We start from the raw sequence: 22,449 nt of genomic DNA, 5'->3' as shown, positions 1-22,449 counted from the left end.
TTAATTTTAAAGATCACTATTACGTAGTGATGACTCCTAGCATACTCCTTGTCAGTGACCACACTGCTGTTCAGTCATGCTATAAACAGAATCAGCTGTATGCAAGCAGAGGCGACACCACCAGCGGAAGGCATCAGTACAAAATGATAGTCAAGGTTATATCTTGTACTTTTGCATGGCAGAACAACTCGCTTCACACACAATTTTTACTTCGTGAAACTCTTATAACTACCCATCAGCAGTGTGTTCCAAAGGGCCCATACGTTTAGCTAGACAAAGCAATACACAGCAGAAAGACCCTCTGAAGCCCAAAGCATTAAAAGGGGGCCTTTAACACTTATAAATTTCCTACTTTTTATTAGCAGATTACATACAGTGAAGAATGAATAAATAAATACAGGGTGAAAAATTAAAAACACCAGAAACAAAATTAGTGCCCTCAATTGAATTTCGCTGGGTTACGTGCTCCCACTTCTCTCGCCCTCTAGATAAGGCTGCATTGCCAATGGTAGAAACCTAAGTGCCTGTGTAGCAGTAGTTAGTACCACCTCCATGGCTCCCCATTCTCTCTAGTGCACCAATTACACTGTCACAACAAGAACAAAAAACATGGCAATGTACGGCAAGTAAAAGGGCGAGGCAAAAATGCGCCGGGGCTAGAAATATTTGCCTCTTGAATAACACTCCCGAGTGTACAGCATGTACAAACGAGGCTGCTTACAAGGGTACGCAGGCAAAAAGAAAAGCACGTACAACAATAACAAACTTTTGAGCGCATTTCTCTATGCTCCGAATGCTAAGGCTAAAAATCAGCCACCACCCCTGCCACGTTTTGTAGTTGCAGAGTTTCCTGCATCTTTTTTTTTAGGAAAGAACTTCTTACATTTGTTTGCATTAATATAAGTAGCATAACAAACAAAATGGATCTAAAGCAAGAATTTGCCACAGTTAAGTTATTAAGAGCAAATTTGTTCATAACTACTTACAGATAAGTGCTTGGTGATATCACTTCCATTATAAATTTTCTGGCGAGTGCGCCATGACATGCTCATGCAGTTGACAGTGACATAATAATTTCATTGAGTGATTAAAATAATAAATACTTTTTATTGTGAATGTTCTTACATATGCTAAAGGCATTCCTACCTAGTAAGGATTAAATACGTTCAAATAAAAGATGGTGGCTTGAAAAGTGTTAAAGCTCACTACTTAAACCTTTACACAGCTGAACAAACCAAAGGAAAAAACATTATTACATACTGCCACCGGTAAGCATTCATACTTTGTGATAGTTGCCTCAGCAGTAGCTGTACGCTTTGAAGGCAAAGAGAAAACAGTAAGAAAATTCTGGAATGTCAAGATGTGTCCATAACTGCTCTTAGAAATACACGGACAAATAACCACACAGAAAAGTCATGGTCAGTACTCGTTAAGTAACTATATGTACATATATACAAATGTTTATCATTTGAAATAACAATATAAAAGTTCATAGCCTCTTTGATGTCTGAGTGCAAGAAAGCAAAAACAGGGCGGTCACTCCTGTTTCTGGTTTCATGCAAAAATGAAAGCACCAATACTTTCATAGATTATAATTCACCCTTTCTTGTAAAGTGCACTTAATTTTCATAACCAGAGGTTCAAGCTGAAAGCTAAAGCAGCATGGGGTTATTATATTTTATGGACACACGAATATTCTCAAAGGGCACAAAATTATATCCATCCTGCACCATTCCAATTTTATCTAAAGCTGCTCTGGCAACCTGAAATGTGTTTGACACAGCCATAGACAAACACAGTTCCAAGTCAGTCTACACAGTACTACTATTACCTGATCTAGAAACTTTAAGGCTTGAAAAATACTGCAGACAAAGCAGTAACATCCTAGAAATACTACAAATTCCATTAGTTTTCAATATGTGGAATGTTTATGGTAATGGTTCACTTTTATACTATTGTAACGCTCTAGTAGGCCAACTCCACTACACTTGCTGTAAGAATGATCTGTGTCACAGACAAATCTAACAGTAGCCGGAAATTCAGTTGCAATTTTAAGAGTTCAGTGGAGTAAGCAACACTGCTGTAAGTGTGTTGACTGGTGAGAAAATATTGACCCTGAAAATTACCCAGTGAATTCGTATGCAATTACAGTGAACAAGTTTTAAAGCCTAGGCTTTTTAACATTTCATCATAAATATTGCCAGCTATGCATTAATATTCATGTCAGTGTCCTCTGCTTCTACGCGCATTCATTGAACTTGACTGTAAAGAGGCTGCACCTCTATTTTTAACGCACTTCCCTGACCTCAACCAGCATGATGAAACGGTGAAAAAAAAAAAAAAAACATTGTGGAGCTCCAACCTGTGTCTTTCCTTTGCTAGCTGAGGATGGCTTGGACCGTTCAGACTCCGAAGCCGACTGGTCGGTGGCAAGTGAGGACTGTGGCCCTGACGGTAGCCGTGACCGACCCGAGGCCAAAGCAGCACTGTCAACGCTGTCCCTTCTATCACGGGTGTCTGCACTGCTGCTGACACTGCTCAGACGCTCTCGTGATGTTCGGTGATGCTGCATGTTCTGTGGCTGCCAGCAAAAAGGAGGAAACAAGTAGAGAGTGTGTGAAATTTAGTTGAATATAAAGACAAGCTCAGATGTGAGAGAAAGACCATTTCAAATCAACAGCTTGAGGACATAGATGTAGCACTATGAAAAATAACCTTCCAGAGGGTCTAGCAAATGCGTAGCAAAACTGAAGCGAATAACATAAAATGTTGCAGAAACTTTGCCCAATGGCAGAGCAGTGTGACGACACTGTCATTCCTGCCATACGGATGCACAGGAGAAAATGGGTATAGCTGCAAACCAACAGAGACACCCATTTTGAGAAAAAAAAATATAAAAAAAGGGTGGCCATCACTTACAGTCTGGCAGTCCCATGCCGCCAATTTCTCACGGAGTGGGTGCCCTGCCGAAGGACTACAACCTCGTCCTGTCGAGCATCAGGCTGGAATCGCGCTAGTACTTATTTAACCAGTAGGTACCTGGCAGCATTAATTCTCTGTCTTCAACACTGGCGGATGCTTAACTATTTCAGCAAGGCTGTGGTTGGTTAAGTTACACCCAGGGGCCTTCGCAGAATCTTATGGGGCTACCTTTAGAGATGAGTGCCCAGAAACAACCGAGTGCCAGGTCGGTGTACTCCTCGACCCACTGGGAAAAAGCAGTGGATCCCCAATTGGCAATGGGAAACAAACCCGGCACCTCCTGCACTGGAAGCGGAGGCTCTAATCGTGTAGCCACCGCTGCAGTATTCCATGCTGCACATTTGCCCAACTACTAGAGATACCAGCCTTCATTCAAGTAAGGACAAAGTGTCGGCTGGGAAAGCCGGCCGGATCTTGCCCCTTACATATGGCTTAATCAGGACGTAAACATTTACATTTTTATTGTCGTAACACAGCTGAACTGTGCCCTGTCGAAAACACTGTCGATTAGCCTGTCGAAAAGGGGGCTCTGCAATTATGTAAGGGGCCTACTGGAAAATTAATTGAAGCTTTCCTCATATAGCACAATGTGTCAAGTTACTGCACAATTTCAGCTACTATTATCTGTGACACAACCGCATGTTTACCAGATCTGTAAGCTAATGCGCTTTGCGAAATTTGCATTTTTGCTCTCATAGCACTTATAGAAGCAGGGCACCTACAAATTTAATTTTCACTGTTATACATTGCAGAAAATGCACTGCCAAGACACTACTCGTATTTTTGATGTTCTGCTGCCTGTCTGCCGTTAGTGGCTATGACTTTAGTGTAAAAAGTGTACAAGTACTTTCAAAACCAGGTTCAAGGGTTCTAAAAAAAACTGAAAATGTATCAATGTGGTAATACTACTCACTCCACAAACACAGTTTCTCTTTCAGTCTTAACATCTACTCTTTCAAATTTAAGAACATAAGTGCAACGACAGCACTGCCAGGTAATCAGCAAATGCTAGTGCAATTTACTCAAATTCAATTTTATAAAGTAAGATGTACTTACAAAGCAAGTGTAAGGCTTGCTGCTGCCCTAAGGCAGCTAGTAGCCATGGATCACCAATAATTTTTACGTATTAAATATTAAACCAATCTTTTATAGAAAGACACCAGTAAAATTCTTGATAAATATGCAACATTAATGCCATCCTACTATATTTCCAGGAAATGATGAGATCAAAGGATGCAGTATGACACCACATAACAAAGAATCATAAAAATGCTTTTCTTTAATTTATACAATATGTTAGTTTATTTCTGAACCTTCTTAGGCATGCCTTTGCAGCAGTTAACTGCAATGAAATTCTTCAAACTGCTTAGACTGCAATAAAATTCTTCAAACTGCTTAGAAAAAAAAATATAGAAAGAGCAGAGGCCAGTGACCGTGGGGGGTGGGGCGAGAATACTGCCATACAGATTTATATAATGAACCAATTCATAATTAAGTTGGAACTGGCACTGCACTTACAGGCACAGTAGACTGTCATGTTTGCCTGTACACTATGGAAGAAAGCTTTGACAGCAGTAAACTCGGTAGCATATTATATACCAAACACATGAGTGAACAGGTTGGCAACGCTGCCCCAAGACACCATGTACAGGCAATGTTTCAATTATTGAGCTCACCATACAATACTTGGCCTCTTTTGTGTTACCACCACAAGTACATAAGACAGCCCTACATAGAACATAAAAGAAATGTAATTGCAATAAAACAATGAAATGCAATGTCAGTGATACCTGCCACTGTTGGAATTTCTAGCCAGAGTTAGCCGCAGTCAGCCACCCGTCAATGCCCGAAACCATGTTGCCCCAACTGCTGCCAACAGCACAAAAATGCCGAGCAAGACTTGAAATATGCACCAATGATATTGTCACATCCTGATATAGCTGAAGGCAGAAGACTGGATTGTCAAATTAAACTGTTTATTTGGGCGAACCTGTGCTCGGTAAATGGAAAGCCGGGTTACAGTAGCAGAATCGCACTGATAGCGGCAAACGGAGAAAACTGACAGTGAAACGGGGTGATCACAAAACTTGAGGAAAGAATGTGGCAATATAGCAAGCCATCCCCTCCCCCAATCTTACCACCAGTTTTTTTTTTTTTTTTTTGCCTAACCTGTTTTCTGCTGCACGCTTCAGCAGCAATGATTTATAAGAACCAAAGTTCGTAAAATCCATAGATATATGCATGATTTCCAGTACTTTTACAGTGTGGTGCCTGGAGGTTGCATTCCAAGTTGTGACTAATTGAAGTATGAAATTTATTCACAAGAAATAGGTACAAATCGATTGCAAACACAGTTAAACAGTCAAAGCATTACCAAAATTATCGGAACTTTTGAAGCATGTCTTTCTCCCCGTGACATAACAACTGAAATTTCACATGAGGATTTCCCTTGGTTCAGTAAGAACAGTAAATGCATGCATGTTCAATAAAGTATTGAACTAAAAGCACAGGTGTGCTTTCTTATTAGAGGCTCTTCTGCTGTCATCATGAATGTTGGTCTACAATCAAGCAAGCTCCCCTCTGTAAATCTTGTCTGATAATCTTTCACCATGGGGAGGGGGGGGCTTCAGTTTAAAATTTCATTGTAGTAGCGCAGTTCCTTGAACCACATAGCCCTGTTTCATTCTGAGTTATCACATGATGCACTTGTGACCAGCTAATCAGCACAGATCAAGTGTTTCAGGCGGTGCAACACATACTGTTTGCATTCACTTGATGGAGCCAACTGCAAAATATACAGGGTGCCCCAGCTATCTTTAACCAGAGTTTAAAAATATGCCGACACACGCAATTATGATGCGACCAAATGCATGTTTGTGACCTTTGCCTGGCGTTAGTCAGACTTTCTTTGTGTTCTAAAATATTATTTAATTAGATCTACTGAATTAACCAACTATTGAAGAAACGAAGATGGATAAAAAATTTCAATGAGAAAATTGTAGATCAGTTTTCAAAACGTCCGATTGGACAGTTTCGAACTTTATATTTGTTAATTATTAGTGTTTTTCTGCAAACTACAAATGCCCGCAAAATGAAGAAAAATACCACGTGACAAACCCACTGGCGCGCCTATACACACTGTGATTCTGGTGCTCCCTAGCGCTCCATGTACGAACGATACGCTTCCCCCGTTACGGTTTATGACAGCGATAAGCAGTCACAGCGGTTATCGTTTTTCTGGCCAATAGCGAAACGTGTTCATCACAAAGCCACCACTATCGTTGCGGCCCTGTCGAGACAGCACAATCCAGCAAATTCTATGGTCATTTGTACACGGGACACAGCTTTGTACACGGCTGCGGCGGCTGCATTTCTGATGGAGGCGGAAATGTTGTAGGCCCGTGTGCTCAGATTTGGGTGTACAATAAAGAGCCCTAGGTGGTCGAAATTTCCGGAGCCCTCCACTACGGCGTCTCTCATAATCACATGGTGGTTTTGGGACATTAAATCTCACATATCAATCAATCAGTCAATCATTAAAGAGCACTAGAATCATTGTGCACATTGGCGCGCGAGTGCGTTTGTCACGTAGCATTTTTTTGTATTTCGTGAGCATTTGTAGTTTGCAAAAAAACACTACTAATTAACAGATATAAACTTAGAAACTGTCCAATCAGACGTTTTGCAAACCCATCTACAGCTTTCTCATTGAAATTTTTTATCCATCTTTGTTCCTTCGATAGCTAGTTAATTACACATATCTAATTAAGCAAAATTTTAGAACACAAAAATAATTTATTGATATGTGGAGTTTAGGGTCCCAAAACCACCATATGCATATGAGAGACTCCATAGTGGAAGACTCCAGAAATTTTGGCCATCTGGGGTTCTTTAACATGTACCCGAATCTGAGCACACGAGCCTGCAGCATTTTCGCCTCTATCGAAAATGCAGCCACCACAGCCGGAATTTGATCCCGCAGCCTGCGAGTCAGCAGTAGGAGAGTACCTTAGCCACTAGACCACCACAGCAGGGCAACACACAAGAAAAAGTAACTCCAGGCAACAGTCAGCAACATGCATTTGGTCGCGTCGTAATTGCGTGTGTGGGCATATTTTTCAACTCTGGCTAAAGATAGCTGGGGCACCATGTATATGTGTGTGTAAAGTTGGAAGCTCAATGCCATCTCGCTTTGTACTTTGCTACAGCGGGTTGTAGACTGAAGATTGTTGCATAAAAAGTCATGAACACAAACTTTTAAACGTAAAAGCTAATGAGGCACCTGCCTAAAACTCCCTCCCAGAATATTTCTAAACATAACACCAGGCAAACCAGTCATTTTCAACATGTAGCAATGTGGCAGACCTGAATGACATTTACATTACTGATGCTGTATTTTTTCAATCCAATATCTATCCACCCCCATTACATCTCCATATGGCACATTTTTGTATTTATTTCTCCATTTTTCAATTATTTGTATCAGCAAGTGTGTGTTGGCCTAGACTAGACTAAATATGATGATTTGTGGGGTTTAACGTCCCAAAGCCACCATATGATTATGAGACACGCCATAGTGGAGGGCTCCGGAAATTTTGACCACCTGGGTTTCTTTAACGTGCACCCAAATTTGAGCACACGGGCCTAGAACATTTCCACCTCCATCGGAAATGCAGCCGCTGCAGCCGAGATTCGATCCCGCGACCTGCGGGTCAGCAGCCGAGTACCTTAGCCACTAGACCACCGCGGCGGAGCTTGAATAGACTAAATATGACAACACCTACTATCTATAAATCATGCAATGTATTGTGAGAGTGAGAAGAAGAAGAGGAGATGCTGGATTCAGATTTCAACAGTACTAGCTTCCTTATGTGTGGCAACATCTCATTGAGTAGCTCTTTTGAGCCTGTTTGCTATGATCAGAGAGTGCCATGGCTGTTGCATTAAATGGGCCCTGCAACACTTTTTAAGCATGGTCATAAAAGGCTGCCGATCAGTAGTAGAGGCTCCCGAGAACACACGAGCCAAATATTATAGCACAGCACGTGGACTGGAATTCACAACAAATCATCAAAGTAAGCTGAAAATTGCTTTCTCTTCTCTCGACAAATGACTGAAGACGCTCGAAAATCACTTGTAGGCGGCCTTCTATCAGCAATTGGCTGATTTGAACATGACGTGCTCAGTGCGCACAGGGATCGCCGCGATCGACTTGTCCCCGTGTGCGCGGGGAATCACACTGAAAAAGCCGCGTATTCGAAGGAAAAAAAAAGGGGGTGCCAAGGTGACGAACTGCATGTGACATCTTTTCTTTGCTCCTGCCAACCCTCCCTGTTTAGCTTCCAGCGCTTTCGTTGGGACGGGAGAAGAGAAAATGTGGTTGCAGCATGCGACAAGTCTTTGTAACTCCGCTCGTACTGGAGGGATTTTTCAAATTTCTGTGGCGTTAAATTTGACAAAGCAATAAGCTCTCTGAGCAAATTCATTCCATGGTTACTAGAAAAAGTGTTTCAGAGCACAGAGTAGCATCTACAGCAGCTCCTCTTCACAACACCAATAGAGGCTAGTGTATAGGAATATTGTTCAACATTTCGCTTTTGTAGTGTGTGAATGGCAAAGCTCGAAATATTTTCCTATACCAATAACAGCTTCCAGAGTCACTGCACTATTTAGGCCACGCTGTAAGATATACATTATTTAGGTGGCACTTCTCAGCATGATTGCAAGGAACAATTGATCAGATAAAGTAACAACAGAGTACATCCATTAGTTTGGTGACCGCAATAACTCTCCATTATCGGGACAACACAACTTCAAAACAAAAATGTTTTATATTCTGCTGCTATAGCAACCCGTGCAGTCAGTGGCAACACCAGTGTTCGTTGCACAGGGCATTTCACGCTCCTGAAAAACACAGCACGCATTTACAGCTCTAGTTGCTAGCGTACCATAACTGTGTTGGCCGACTTAGAAATGCAGTATTTCCCACAAAACACTGGTCCCAAGAGAAATGACTCTGTCCTGAAGCTGCGCTGTCCTGACACCAAGCGCATGTGGTGGTGTTACTTTATCTTGTCTCACTAGTGTCCTCTCCTAAACAGTATACACCATTGTTCAAGCCAAGCATTAACATATGTATGAATCCCTCTAGATAAAGCTGCATTGCAGATATAGAATAATTAAGACACATAAAAAATCATACAGCTACAAGCGACATTTTATGAGCTTTCTGTCCTTATTTATAAAATGCTTGCATAAATAATGATAACATGCCACCTACAGCTACATGGTCAATGACAGCGAAAAATAAGAGGGCAACACTTGGTTTACTAGTTTAAGCGTTAATTAGGACCCCTTTGCTTATTCTAAACAGGTCTACACACCTTTGTATTGACATTCCCCAAGTTGGAGGCATACTTATTTTTTTTAGACAACAGCTATGCTGCTTATCTAGTTGAAGTGTGTAGTGCAAAGACAAAATAAAAATAACCAAAGAGAAAGACAAGAACCATAACTACAACAGCAAATATACTTTATCTCCATCACAAAGCTCCAACACTAATAAAGTCAATGCCGTATATCTCTTGAAGTGGTAGTTATTGCTACCACATAAATGCACAAACACCACAGCTGAAAAGATGCCATGAATGTTAGATAACAGGCACACCTCAGAACAACACACAAGCTTTGATCATAATGCAGTCGTACTACCTCCGACTCTACAGCCATAACTAGACCTTTGTGGCAACACCTTTACGTCCAAAACTGCTGTTTAACATTCCATACAGGCCATTCGTCGCCTATTAAAATAAATAATCTATGTATGAATTCTAAGAGCAATGCAAGCTTTCAGCAGTGTGAAAAAAAAAAAAAAAACTTTCAATCAATTTTCAGCATGAAAACATTGCTTCCACCAATACCTCTTTTAACATTCTATAGAGGCCATTCTTCGCATTATAAAATAAATAATCTATGTATGAATTCTAAGAGCAATGCAAGCTTTCAGCAGTGTGAAAAAAAAAAAAACTTTCAATCAATTTTTCAATTTTCAACATAAAAACATTGCTTCTACTAATCTATGTATGAATTCTAAGAGCAATGCAAGCTTTCAGCAGTGTGAAAAAAAAAAAAAAACTTTCAATCAATTTTCAGCATAAGAACATTGCTTCTACCAATACCTCCAATTTTCATAGCAAAAGGCATGTCAGTTGCAAAAACTTGCTTAAATTGCAGATTGTTCAGTAAAGAATAATCAAGTCGTTGAATATTACAGTATTCAACAATTAGGCACTAAATTCCGTGCCATTAATTCAATAGTGGAAAATTATGTTAGCATAACTGCATAACTAACATATTGAAAACTGTGAATGTTGATGAAAAGCTGCCAAAATTCAAGACATTTATAATGAGGCCATGTACATTTTGGAGTAACATAACTGTTTAAATATTCGAACACCTGTGAAAACAGGTTAAGTAACAGTTGAAGTGAACTTGCACAAAATCATAACTTCAAGCTTTTTCAAATGTTTGCTCTCAGTTTTTATTGACTATTGTACTTCTGTACCAGATTTCACCGTACTTTCCAGAAGTATTTTACAAGGTGGACTATTCTACTTCTATACCAGCTTTCACCATACTTTCCAGGAGTATTTTGCAAGGTGAAACTTTTGGCCACTGACAAGCTGTATTTACATCCTAGAAGTATAACTTTTTGTTGTATTCCTCCACCATGACTATAAGCTTCAAGTACGAAATTTTAGTCAATTGATCAGCTTAACACTTCTTCACATGGCAACTTCTGTCATATTATGGATAAAATCTGCCTTGTGCCTGCTTTATCGATCATAGTTTGAATCGAAGCTATGTATTGCAGTGGAAAAATTGAACTTGAGTGAGCCAGTCCAAATATAACCACAAAATGAAAAGCAAACATCATCAATAAACTTAGTAGAGAGGCACTACACCAGGCAATCGACCATTACAACGAATCTCGGATCCACCTCACTAGCATGGTCACCTACATCAAGCATGATCTCGTAATTTTTTCATTCTCAATTGGTTTTCATTCAATATATTACAATGCAAAAGCCACCAAGATAATTCAGTCATGCAGAGAAAAAAGTAAGCGCTTCAATGATATCCTCAGCTCTTCATGGTTGCAGTAAAAAAAAAAGGAAAATGCACAGGGCAGGTATATAAAAATACATGTCCACGATGAAAAGTAGATGTCCACGATGCAATTCTTTGTAACTTCGTTCCACAAATGGCGCTGACAGAGAAAAACTGGCCGCTGTGCACAATAGTTAAAGTTTTCGCTGACTGTACATCATGAGTTATAACCAGATTACCGGAGACATGTTCGAGATCGACAATGCTGGTAGCCACCCCTTATGATGCAACACCTAACCAGAGACCCAGAAACATAACATTGCAGCAACTTACTGGCTTAATGACTTTTATATGCGAAGCTTTTTATGGCCAAGCTCAATCCAGTGTGCAGCATGACCGCAAGGTGGCAAGTTGGGCTAGTTGAATTACGTTCATAATTGAAAATTTCGTTGAAGCGCACTAAAGACGGACGAAGAGAAGAGGCTGACAAGGACAGTGCTTTCAAGCAAGCGCTTGTCAGCCTCTTCTGTCCGTCCGTCTTTAGTGCACTTCAACAAAATTTTCAATTATGCGGCATGACCCCTGTTATTGGGCATCTGCACCCCTCCCCCTCTCTTCTTTCCTACGCTCCCCCTAGGCATCTTCTCTTCTCTCCTAGGCATCCCTGCTAGCGGTGTTTACACCCCCGCTACGCATACCTTCCCACACTTTCTTCTCTCCTATGCTCCTCCCCTCCCTCGCCTCGTAACACCGACGTAGGCAGTGTCTGCTAGCGAGTTTCCTTGTTGAAAAAAAGAAAAACTGGCTGCTAGTGCTGCACAACCTATCACTGGCCACCCCGTATATATAAGCACTGTCTTGACCTCCAAGGTAGTGCCAGTGGGGGATTTCTTCTGTGCGTTATTCAACAGTGAAAATTCGCAGCGTACACATTAAAAAAACAAACTGTGGGTCTCTGTGTCTTGTTGGAGTCTTGTGTCTCACATCACCCATTAGCAGCGATTGGCATGTTCTAGTAGAAAACACCAGTCGATCACTGCGTTCTTTGTGCCTCCTCAGGTTTCTCTCCTGCGCAACGCTGCGATGAGCGCCTGTGTCAATGCCGCCGCAGTGCGTCGCATTTACACATAGTTTCCTTAGCGGGAGATGGTGTAATTTTTTTATAAAGCATTGGTGGTGAGATAATTATCCCACAACATTATCAATGTTTCATAAAGCATTGGTGGTGAGATAATTATCACACAACATTATCAGTGTTTCCTGTTTTTTTTTTCCGATAAGAAAAGCCATGTGACTGAGGAAACAAAGAAATATATTACAGTCAGACAAAAAGTGATGAGATGTCACCACCGGCTCTAGTAACCAGAATCGCACAAATGTTAGGAAATCCACAGAAAAACTAAAACTATCTACTGCTGAAATCCTAGGATCATACTGTGCAGTAACGTTCTTTGGATAACTGCAGATAGCTGCTTCAACACTCCAACATGCACACACGAGATTGGCATGCCTTCAGAATGCATTGTTGACCTATCTAAAAACGAGTCAGTAAAGCATGCATCACACCACTTGCATGTTATGCATTCAAGTTCTTACAGAGCGCCAACGTTGTGATTTTACTGCTTCCTTTGTTGCTTTTCAAACTTTACGAATGATCGGAGCAAGAATGTTTCAGCACGCCTAATACTGCAGCTGCTCCAAGCCTCCCGAAATAATCACCTCAGTCATACGATGACAACAAGAACGACGACACCAGCGAGATTTATGAAGCGAATCTAGCTTTTTCTGACCGATTTTTACTCCTTCCACTTCCTTTGTCAATTGCTGTACTAGATGAACCATGTAGTGCGACATCAAGGAAACAAGCATTCACAACCCACAATACAGCAGACAAGACAAACAGCAGCACATAGAGAGAGACAGCAGATTGACGGCCACCTGACAGAACTTGCTATAACCCCCCCTCCCTCAAGAAGTGCTCTTTGTAACGAAAACTGCCTCCGGTTGTAATATACGAGCATATAAATTAAATATTCGTTTTAAGCTGGCATCAACTAGTTTCATTACAGATATTAATTAGCCACGAGCCACTGATTAGAGTAAAAAAATGGAGGTTCACAAATTTTCTGTCACCATTCCTTTGAACTTCTTCGTTTGAAAAGTCATTGCTGCTTCTACAGTAAAACAAAGAATATCATGCCCAATCACCAACACATTTTAGCAGAAGCATAACAAAAGGGACAGGATAGTTTACTCACAGGGACACAATGGGTCCTTGACCCTTGACGATATCTACATGAAACATTGAAGCACAACATATTACAAGTAAACAAATATCTTCATGATTACATTGATTCTAACATTTAGAGAAAGCAGATTTCAATATTACACGCCTTTAAAAGTATCCCTTCTTCAAACAATCTCAAAAGACATGCACCAAGTTCATGAAGGATGGCAACAGGCTGAGAGAAGTGGCAAGGAAAAGAAGCAACCTTTAAAAATGGCAAGCACCATACAAGGGTGAAGAAATGCTACGAAAGGCAAACGTGAAAAGGCAAAAGCTGAATATCACAGAAAAAATGAACACACTGTCACAGCACCGATTTTGCCACAATTATTATTTGTCTATTGTTCTAGCATTTAAAAACATTACTAATTAGTGAAAACAAAATTTTAGTTGAATTTACTCAAGATAGAGGTTTTAGTCTTAGACAATATATTAAACCAAGTTTCGCAAAAAAAATTTGTCTTTATTGTTTTTTTAATTATTAAAGTTAAATTTAAAAAATATGTGTGCAAGCTGTGGCTGCAAAAGAAAAAAGAGAGAGAGAAAGAGAGAGACTATCTCCTAACTTTGAGCACATCTAGCGAAAAAACGGTGCACGTCTGGGTGCCAATACTTCTTCCCATCAAAGAACAAGTATAATGCAATCTTATGACTGTCCAATTTCAAATACACGTAATATTGCATTTCCCTTCTTTTTTTTATTGGGAATAAACGTTGGGACCTAGACATGCTTCGTTTTTTTCACTAGGTATGCTCAAAGTATTGGGACTGAAACCTCTGCCTTGAGTAAATTTCATCAAAAGCAGGACCGGTGACCAGGGCCTCCTCTAAAATGAAAGCTAAATGAAAGCTGGAAAAAACAACTTTTTACATTTTAGTTTAGCTAAAATGAAAGCTGAGCTGGCCACTTGCAGCTGACACAAGTTACTACGCTCCAGGAAACTCTAGAAGGGCTAAACTGGCTATATTTTAGCATTAACACCATGCCCCAATGCCCCAACCCATATTTGCCATGATAGCAGCCACTAGTAACAGTAAAATTCTTAGCCTACCCACCAATAAATAGGCTTTCTGGGTGGTATCAATGTAAGTACTAAGAGGTCCAGACCAGCAAGGTATTTCTCTTATAAAACTACAAGAAAACGAAAGAATACACACTGAAAGAGTCTCTCAGTTCATGAATATAAAACACTCAACTTAGTGCGAATGTTTTTCAACTAGCAGCCTCTAAAAGACGCCAAGTTGTTCATCTATTTAGCAACAATAGCTGCTTATGATTGCTCTGTGACATGAAACCAATGCCTAGAAGACTAACAAATATTTTAGGAACTTCGACCCCTCCCCACCTTTGTTTTATAAAATACCTTGCAGTACTGTCATTAATGAACATTTAATGCACCATTATATATGCACAATGTGGCACAATGTCCTGAAAGAGTTAGTTTACTTGAAAATTTCACTTTCTGGAACTATATCCAACTGCTAAGACAACAACCCTAAAATTGCCGAGTACTAGTTTTGGGAATTTCGCAGTTTCAGCTATAAAGCACACGTACTGCAAGCATGATAAGGAAATGTTTCTAAAGTAGGTATGTACTCATCCTACTTACACCTACAATCACTACAGCTGCAACAGTGCTTCATGGAAGTTCGAACAACTGAACTCGCCCTTAAACTCATTCGATGATAAAAACCCAACTCAGCTGCTGCTTACTATATATGAAACTTCAAAACTAGACATTTGCTCACCATCTCATTTATTGAGACTCCTTACGAGACCTAAAACACTAATATAACCTGCGTACACTAAACAGAGTGAAATTTTCCTAAAATTTGAAAGCCTTTTCAAAAGACTAAGACTCACAGCGGAAACACCACATCACATTGGTACTTTCAAGTTACCAAGGTTTCAGTGCTTAAAACACGAGTGCTATCTTTAAAAACTTTTACTTTTATGTTGCGTTCTGACTAAACCAAGAGAGCTGAATTTGTACTGGTATATTTAACATGCAAATACAACAAATTACTAACCAGAAGAACCCATGACTGTCTTGATAGTAAAACATAAAAATTAAATTGAGATTGCAACAAAAGATGTTAGAGCATTCTGTCTCACTCAAATCACACGATGAACATAAAAAAAAAAACATTAGTCATTTTTCTACATGTTCAGTTATTGTAATTTGCTTACTATCAATGAACGAGTTTCTGGTTCTCTGAAACTACCCAACAAAACATGCTCGCTGCTACCATTTAAGGGACAAAAACAGGCTAAAAGCACAAAGTCGTGACTAGTAAAAAATAATTACTCGCTGCATCTAGTACAACACCGCTTGAAAGTATAGTCCTTTACCATGAAGATGGCTCAGGTATGTGCCAAAAGAAGGCCTAACTAACCATGAAGGCAAACAACACAGCTGCTGTCAAACAGTGACAAGAATTGAAGGAAGCAACCTTTGCTAAAGTTACAGTGAAACCTCCCTTTCTGATCAACCTTTGTTAAAGTAGCCAGAGCTACTGATATACGTGTATGGAAACAGTTGTGTCATACTTTTAATAATAACTGTTGAGGTTTTACGCATCTAAACTGTGGCATGATTATGAGAGACACCAAAGAAGAAGGATTCAGAAATTTCGACCATCAGGTGTTCTTTAACCCTTTCACTGCCAATCCCAAGATAGATTGGGCGATCCACCGCACATGCACAAGCCGTGCCAATCCAGAGTATACCTGTTCAGCCTCTCTAAATCACTCTACAGCGATCGCGAGGCAACTTTTGCAAAAGATAATGTAGATGCATCCTGTCTTCTATGGGGAAGACGTGCAAACAAATACAACTGGCAAAATTTTTTTACAACAGACGGGCGGATGTGTCTATAAGTGCGTCAGTTCCCATGACCTTGCAAATGTCTCATCAGAACAGCCTGGCAAGCCAGCATGCCAGTGCACATGCCATTTGGTGAACAGGCAAGCCCAGGAGCTTTCGATGAATTCAGGCTCTCACAACAGTGCAGAATTCTGGCTCTTCACTCTGAATTCGTGGATAATTATTTGTTAACTAGTTATTAGATTACAACTTGCTTGTAATGAGTGAAACCTTTCATTTGATGAGACAATGTCCAATAAAGAAGTTTAGATGTCCTGCAGAGCATTCTATACATTGCTAGCACCAAATTTCCTCATAACATACAAACTGAAAGAGAAAAAAACTGGCAGGAAGTACGGAGCAGTGAAGAAAAAAAAACATCCTGGCAGTGAAAGGGTTAATGTGCACCTAAATCTAAGTATGCATGTCCAGAGAATTTCGGTTCCATCCAAATGCAGCTACAGTGGCTAGGATTTGATCCCGCAGTTTTCGTGTAAGCAGTCGAGCAACGTAACTACTAGACCACCACAACGGGTGCATCATACTCTTTAATTATGGGTCCCGATTGGAATGAAACTTCATGACTTAAGCTTACTTGTGAAGCTAAACACACTGACCATGGCGACCATTCATTGATTTAACCACTGGCTCTATAAGCTAGCCCCAAGAAAAAAAGGGATTAACTTAAGTACAAACCACTGACACATGCAAGAAATGAGGGCAATAGCTCCCTCTTTCATTTTTATAAACTTATGGATAAAACATTTTTTAACTCCGTGGAAACAAATTCTGCCAGCCAATTTCCCTGCACAGGATCTTACTGGCAACATGAGTGGATCCTCACAATCAATTGCAACGCTGATGCAACCATTTTAAAGGACAATGCAGAAAGATCTTGAACACCTGTAAAATAGTTCTCCTATTTGAATTTCAGTAAAGAAAGATAAGTGGACTAAATCTCGAAGCATCTCTAATTAATCTATAAATACAGTGCAATATTATGTGCTTATGCAGCCAATAGCCTTCACAGAAACAAACCAACAAAATTAGCAAAAATTTTACCCTGACAATGCAAGTGAAAGGTCCTTAAAGAAACCCTGAAACGGTTTTGACGATTTTGTACAAACACATTTGGTCGGTAGACCAAGTCCTAAAGGTAATTTACAAATAAATTTAAGCTCTCTGTGTAAATTATAATTATTATACTGCTTTCAACCTGTTAAAAACGCTGAAGATCACTATGGCTCAGTCGAAGCCAAATGCCCATTTACAGTACAACATTAACTGGATGCAGGACGTCACCCAGGCTGCTGAATGCACCTAAGATCAGCAGGTAGGGTGGTGGCACCTGTCAGAGCAGATATCAACCACTCTGCGATCTTCGTCACTGTAGCCAGATGGCATGCGTGCTGCCGGGCACACTGGGCTATGGTCTCAGAGATTGTGTGCAGCCTGTCGGTGTGCAATCTCGGAGGTCATGATTGGGTGAAGCTCAAATCGCAGAGTGCGCTTATGAGAGGTCTGCGATCGCCAGCGATGCCAGTGTGTCTCATGAGTTGAGGAGGCAAGGCAGGGGTGAGAATGACAGTATGATGTAATTGTTTGTAGCGGCCTTGGTACACGACTTGTAACTAAAGTTGTAGTGCGAATGATTTGACAATACTTTAGCCTAAACGCTGACAAAACTTAAAAAAACTGTTTCAGGGTCCATTTAATGACAAACTTTAGTTCCTAACATCAGCATTGCTTCAACTTCCTTTAAAATATGAAACTATGACAGCACCACCACAGGTTTGATTTAAAATGTGACACTAGACATAAAAACCTTGTTCAAAAGTTAGATGAAATATAGCGAAGAGCGTCAGCACTATGGCTCTACGCATTTAAAATATCAAGAGTGAGTCCACTTATTTGTCATTTGAAGTTGATCACGGCAGAGAAGTTTCACTCATGCTATATTTTACCTCCACAAATCCTATGCTATTTATGATTTGTGCACTTTTGATTCACCGGACAGGAAATGCAAGAAGCTTGAACCCTTCCACCTCGGGTGTGTAGAAGATGCCAAGCTTCTGGCCTCCCCACTGGAATCTGAAGTCACAAGTGATTGGTTGTGCTTGTGCAGCCTTGATGTGCCTGCCTCATGCATCTTACAGAAAGACAATACTTTGCTCTCCGGCTCAGACTCACTAGTCGAAGCAACTGAACTCTTGGCAATAGCACCAGTGTCGTGACTTTTACAGAACGGTTCTGCTAGATGATGCTGTGCGTGCCCCTGACAAAGGTTGGGTGCTGCGCAGCAAAAAGCATCGACAGGAAATGTTGCCACACTTAGACTCCCCTCAACAACACTACGGAAAGGAGACTTGGCTCCACGCAGGCCAACAGGTTCGTCAATTGGGAACGTGCCGCCAAACACCAGAGGAGGCTTTCGAGGTCTGTTGGCCCCAGATCGGTGGCGCCAACTATCGCCACCTCGACGTCGCGACGACGGTGACCTCTCCAGTGGTTCTGAAATGCTGACCACCTTGGACTCTCTCGGTGATCTCACTTCTTCCTCCTGTTCTTCATCCACTGTGGTAGCAACGCCATCTGCTCGGTGGCGCGAGACATCGCTGAGTCCAAAGACACGTCCAAAAGCGCGCTTGCAGAAACGACCTGGACTCATGGGGTGGTGCTCGGGTGACCCTTCACTGCTTTCAGTGCCGCCTCCGAAAGATGACGCTGACGGGAGTCCCTTGTGTCTACTACTACTGCAACAGTGCACCTTCTGGCGACGCAAGATTCCTTTGGTTGGAGGTCGAGCTATTGTCGATGGGACGACAATGGTTGCCCCCTCGCTGCCGCCGCTCCCCTTCCGCTTTTCAGGCGACGAGCCCTCAGCCAAGCCACTAGCCGACAGTGACAATCGGCTGAGGCGTCGAAACCTGGCAGCCAGGCTGCGTCGGCGCAGTGAGCCACCAGGTGGCGTTCTCAGCAGAGGTGCCCGCAGGTCTTCAAAGGCACTGCTGCTCTCGGCCGACGAAGCAGCCGCCGTTGTGTCGTCTTCTTCCTCTTCCTCTTCTCCTACACCTTTGGTCGCTTCCTCCTCAACACTTTTCTGCACTGTCTCAGGTTTTGATGTCTTGGCTGTCACTGCCACGGCTGGCGTTTCCTCCTAAGGATGTATCCAAATGGTGTGTGCAAAATAGAAAAGCAAAAAAAAAAAGCAATTACTGTAGCTGAAGTCCTTTAAAAGCAGTTAATATTAAAACTACCACATGCGCATTGTTCAGAATTTCATAAATGATTGGTCATGGAAACAAAGTGACAAACAAAACAGGAGAAATAGTTCAGTCAGAGCTTAAAAAAAAAAAATCTGGGAATTAGCGTGCCCGAAAATATTCCGATCACTGTTTAATTAAAAAAGAACCAGGGAAAGAAATGCTTACACTGAAAGGCACACTAGTTTCCCCCTTATTACTGGATCTAGCAAGTGCCATGTGAATGTGTCTACAGCCCTGGCAAGTCTGGGAAGTAAGTGTGCCAGTAATTTTAGTGGAACACACTAAAGTATTTCCAGGAAGGAGTCCAGAATGAAGACGCAGTAATTTTTCCCCGCTTGATGGCAATGTAAAGCTTGCCCTCTTAATATTTCTTTGAACCAATATAATATCGTAAATAATTGAACAATGTACAGCTTCTCATCCATATAGTAACTATATGAAAGGCACCGTCATAATGGCCTCCATGGCAGCCAGGTAAAGCCTGTTTGATTACAACGATGCGCCTGCTCAAATATCTATCAGAACAATTTGTAAAGAAACAGGACTACACGGCACTCATGCCACACAATAAAAAAAAAAAAATTGAATAAATTAGTCATTGGGCAGTCAGTGTGTTGTTTTCTAATGTGCTCATATTCAAAAACAGCTTCTAAGCCCTAGTTTTACATTTAGTATGTTGATCTACCTATAAACCCCTGGCCCTTGCATAGCAATTTCAATACTATAGCTTCAATTCTTTGACAAAATCTTGAAAAAATTATGTTTAAGTATTGCACATAGCAATTTTATATGCACACTTCGAAGCAGCACACATCACCTGCAGAGAAAAAAAAATTCATACAGGCAACAAAAGATAACATCAGCAAATTAAACGTGTTCTACTATAATGCTATTCAAGGCATTCCACTGCTGTTTCAGAAAAAGTAATGTTAGTTTATAATGTAATGCAATAGATAATCAAATGCTTTTCGAAACAAAGGTTTAAGGAACACTAATTGCCATCTTTGTGCAATGTACTGCAAACAAAAATCATCAAGTAGCTTAGAGTCAAGCATATAAAAAAATATAAATAACACAACACATGATACAAGCATGCACTCTAAGCCCCCTGCAGCCTCAATGAATGGAAAGGTTATCACAAAGCCACTAGCAACGTGTTAAGCGAAAAAGAAATGCACTAAAAAAAGATTCGGCTTTCACAGAAAAGAAAAGGCCCTGAATGTCTCAGGTTTAATTTTCGGATTTAAAACCATTAACCACAATTCCAAACCCTACACTTGCCAGAGCCTGCAACTGGCAAAATTGCAAGGCATATGCTAATCTGAACACTAACCTGTGACTGGCATCAAGAGCATGGACATCAAAGGAAATTGAAAAACAAAAGTGCTGTTACCTTGGTTAAGCACAGGTTCTGAGCATTAAATAGTAAAGTGCCTATAGAAACCTTAAACCTGACCACAAAGAATGAGAGTAGGTTGAAAGTGCAACAGCTTACATAGCACCACATGAATGCTGCACACAATGCATACTATTGCCATATTAACAGCTAGATCAAATTATTTATGCTTTGATGGCTGTTCAAGCACTGCTTTATGTCTAGTGGTTAGTTAAGAGAAACCACAGCACTTAAAACTTTATCATTCTCAATCCATTGTGATAAAACTTGTAAGTTTATGCATATTTGAGTATAGATTTCAAATGTGCAATTATTTTTCAAGTATAATAAGCAGATGTTAAAACATATTTAAAAAAAAGTCACATGGTCTCTTGAGCAATTGCCTCGGACGACTCTAAGACCAAAGCCATCGTATTTGTCAACTTGTTGACCCTCCCGTTTCTGCACCCAGCATACAATTGCACTATTGTTTATGTGTTTTTACAGTGCCTCTGGGATTGGCCAGGCTTTGACCAAAAGACAACTCGTGTTAACACCACTGCCAGTCACTTTTTGCGTCTCGTGTGGCATCTAAGGCTTTTGCCTTATTTCACGGGAAAGTGGCAAAGTAAATCCGCATAGCACAATAATATGAATTTAAAACTGGATGCAGTAAAATGAATGGATGTTCTAAACACATTTGAAAAAATGTTACGGTATGTTAAACATTTGTGAGCGAAATCCCCACTTGACATTATCACCCACAAATGTTAAACATTCAATCAACAACGTTCTAATAGGTTCACATGTTAAAATAGGTTCAGAACACATTCTTTTTCTACTGCAGACAGTTCTGATTCCAAGATATTGTGATATGCTGCGATTTGCTTTGCAGCTCTCAGCTGAAGAAAAATCCTGCTGCCCAAAAAGCACTTGAAATAATTTGTTGCAAAATTTGTCATATTATACCAGAAAAACAAATTGCACATTTGAAATTGGCGCACAAATAAATGTAAGCTCAACAAGTTTCATCAAGATCGATCAAACATTTTTAAAAAAATTATAAGAGAAGCGTCCAGCTTAACTACACTAGATATGCTTGTACATATCATAGAGATAGAACGCTGTTCAGCACATATTTGAAAAGTGCCATGTTTGGAATTATTCAACTAGTTCAAAATCAATCCTTACTACAGCTTACACCCAAACTTTCATTAATTGATTGAAATATAGGGTTGAACGTCCCAAAACCACCATATTATTGAGAGACCCCGTAGTGGAGGGCTCCGGGAATTTCGACCACCTGGGGTTTGTAAACGTGCACCCAAATCTGAGCACACGGGCCTACAGCATTTTCGCCTCCATCGAAAATATACAACCAAGCTTTCATGGTAATAGAAACAATATGGTACAGCTACATAGTTGAAAATTTCTGTGATGCCCCTGTTTTCCCTTCCCCATATCTATGCCATCATCACAGCCTGAGTACACATTACCAATGATAAACATAGCCACACTGCCCTTTCCCAGTTTTTTTATTACTTTTTGGATTTTACGAGACAA

General features: G+C 40.5%; 2 protein-coding genes across 6 annotated transcripts in view; both read right to left on the bottom strand.

The window, feature by feature from the left end:
- The window catches only part of LOC119160912 (uncharacterized), a 256,608-nt gene that overhangs the window by 27,541 nt on the left and 206,618 nt on the right, over positions 1-22,449 (bottom strand). For all 5 annotated transcript variants that reach the window (XM_037413180.2, XM_037413184.2, XM_037413182.2 and 2 more), the window contains one exon: positions 2,363-2,581. In XM_037413180.2, the coding sequence (XP_037269077.2) occupies positions 2,363-2,581 (219 nt within the window). The remainder of the gene's footprint in view (positions 1-2,362; positions 2,582-22,449) is intronic.
- Positions 9,498-21,317, bottom strand: LOC142777064 (uncharacterized). The gene is made up of 2 exons (XM_075881362.1): positions 21,291-21,317; positions 9,498-19,402 (listed from the first exon to the last, which is right to left on the bottom strand). The coding sequence occupies exons 1-2, from the start codon at positions 21,315-21,317 to the stop codon at positions 18,230-18,232; spliced, it is 1,200 nt and encodes a 399-aa protein (XP_075737477.1). The 3' UTR covers positions 9,498-18,229.

Source organism: Rhipicephalus microplus, chromosome X, assembly GCF_043290135.1.
Source record: "Rhipicephalus microplus isolate Deutch F79 chromosome X, USDA_Rmic, whole genome shotgun sequence".
Classification (NCBI taxonomy): Eukaryota; Metazoa; Arthropoda; class Arachnida; order Ixodida; family Ixodidae; genus Rhipicephalus; species Rhipicephalus microplus.
This window is presented reverse-complemented; position numbering and strand designations above follow the sequence as displayed.

What these genes read in the sequence shown, in the direction of transcription:
- LOC142777064 (XM_075881362.1), bottom strand. Translation starts at nt 21,317, where the DNA reads ATGGCTTTGGTCTTAGAGTCGTCCGAG. An exon ending in TGGTCTTAGAGTCGTCCGAG is followed by an intron (nt 19,403 to 21,290) that starts GCAATTGCTCAA and finishes ATACATCCTTAG; the next exon opens with GAGGAAACGCCAGCCGTGGC.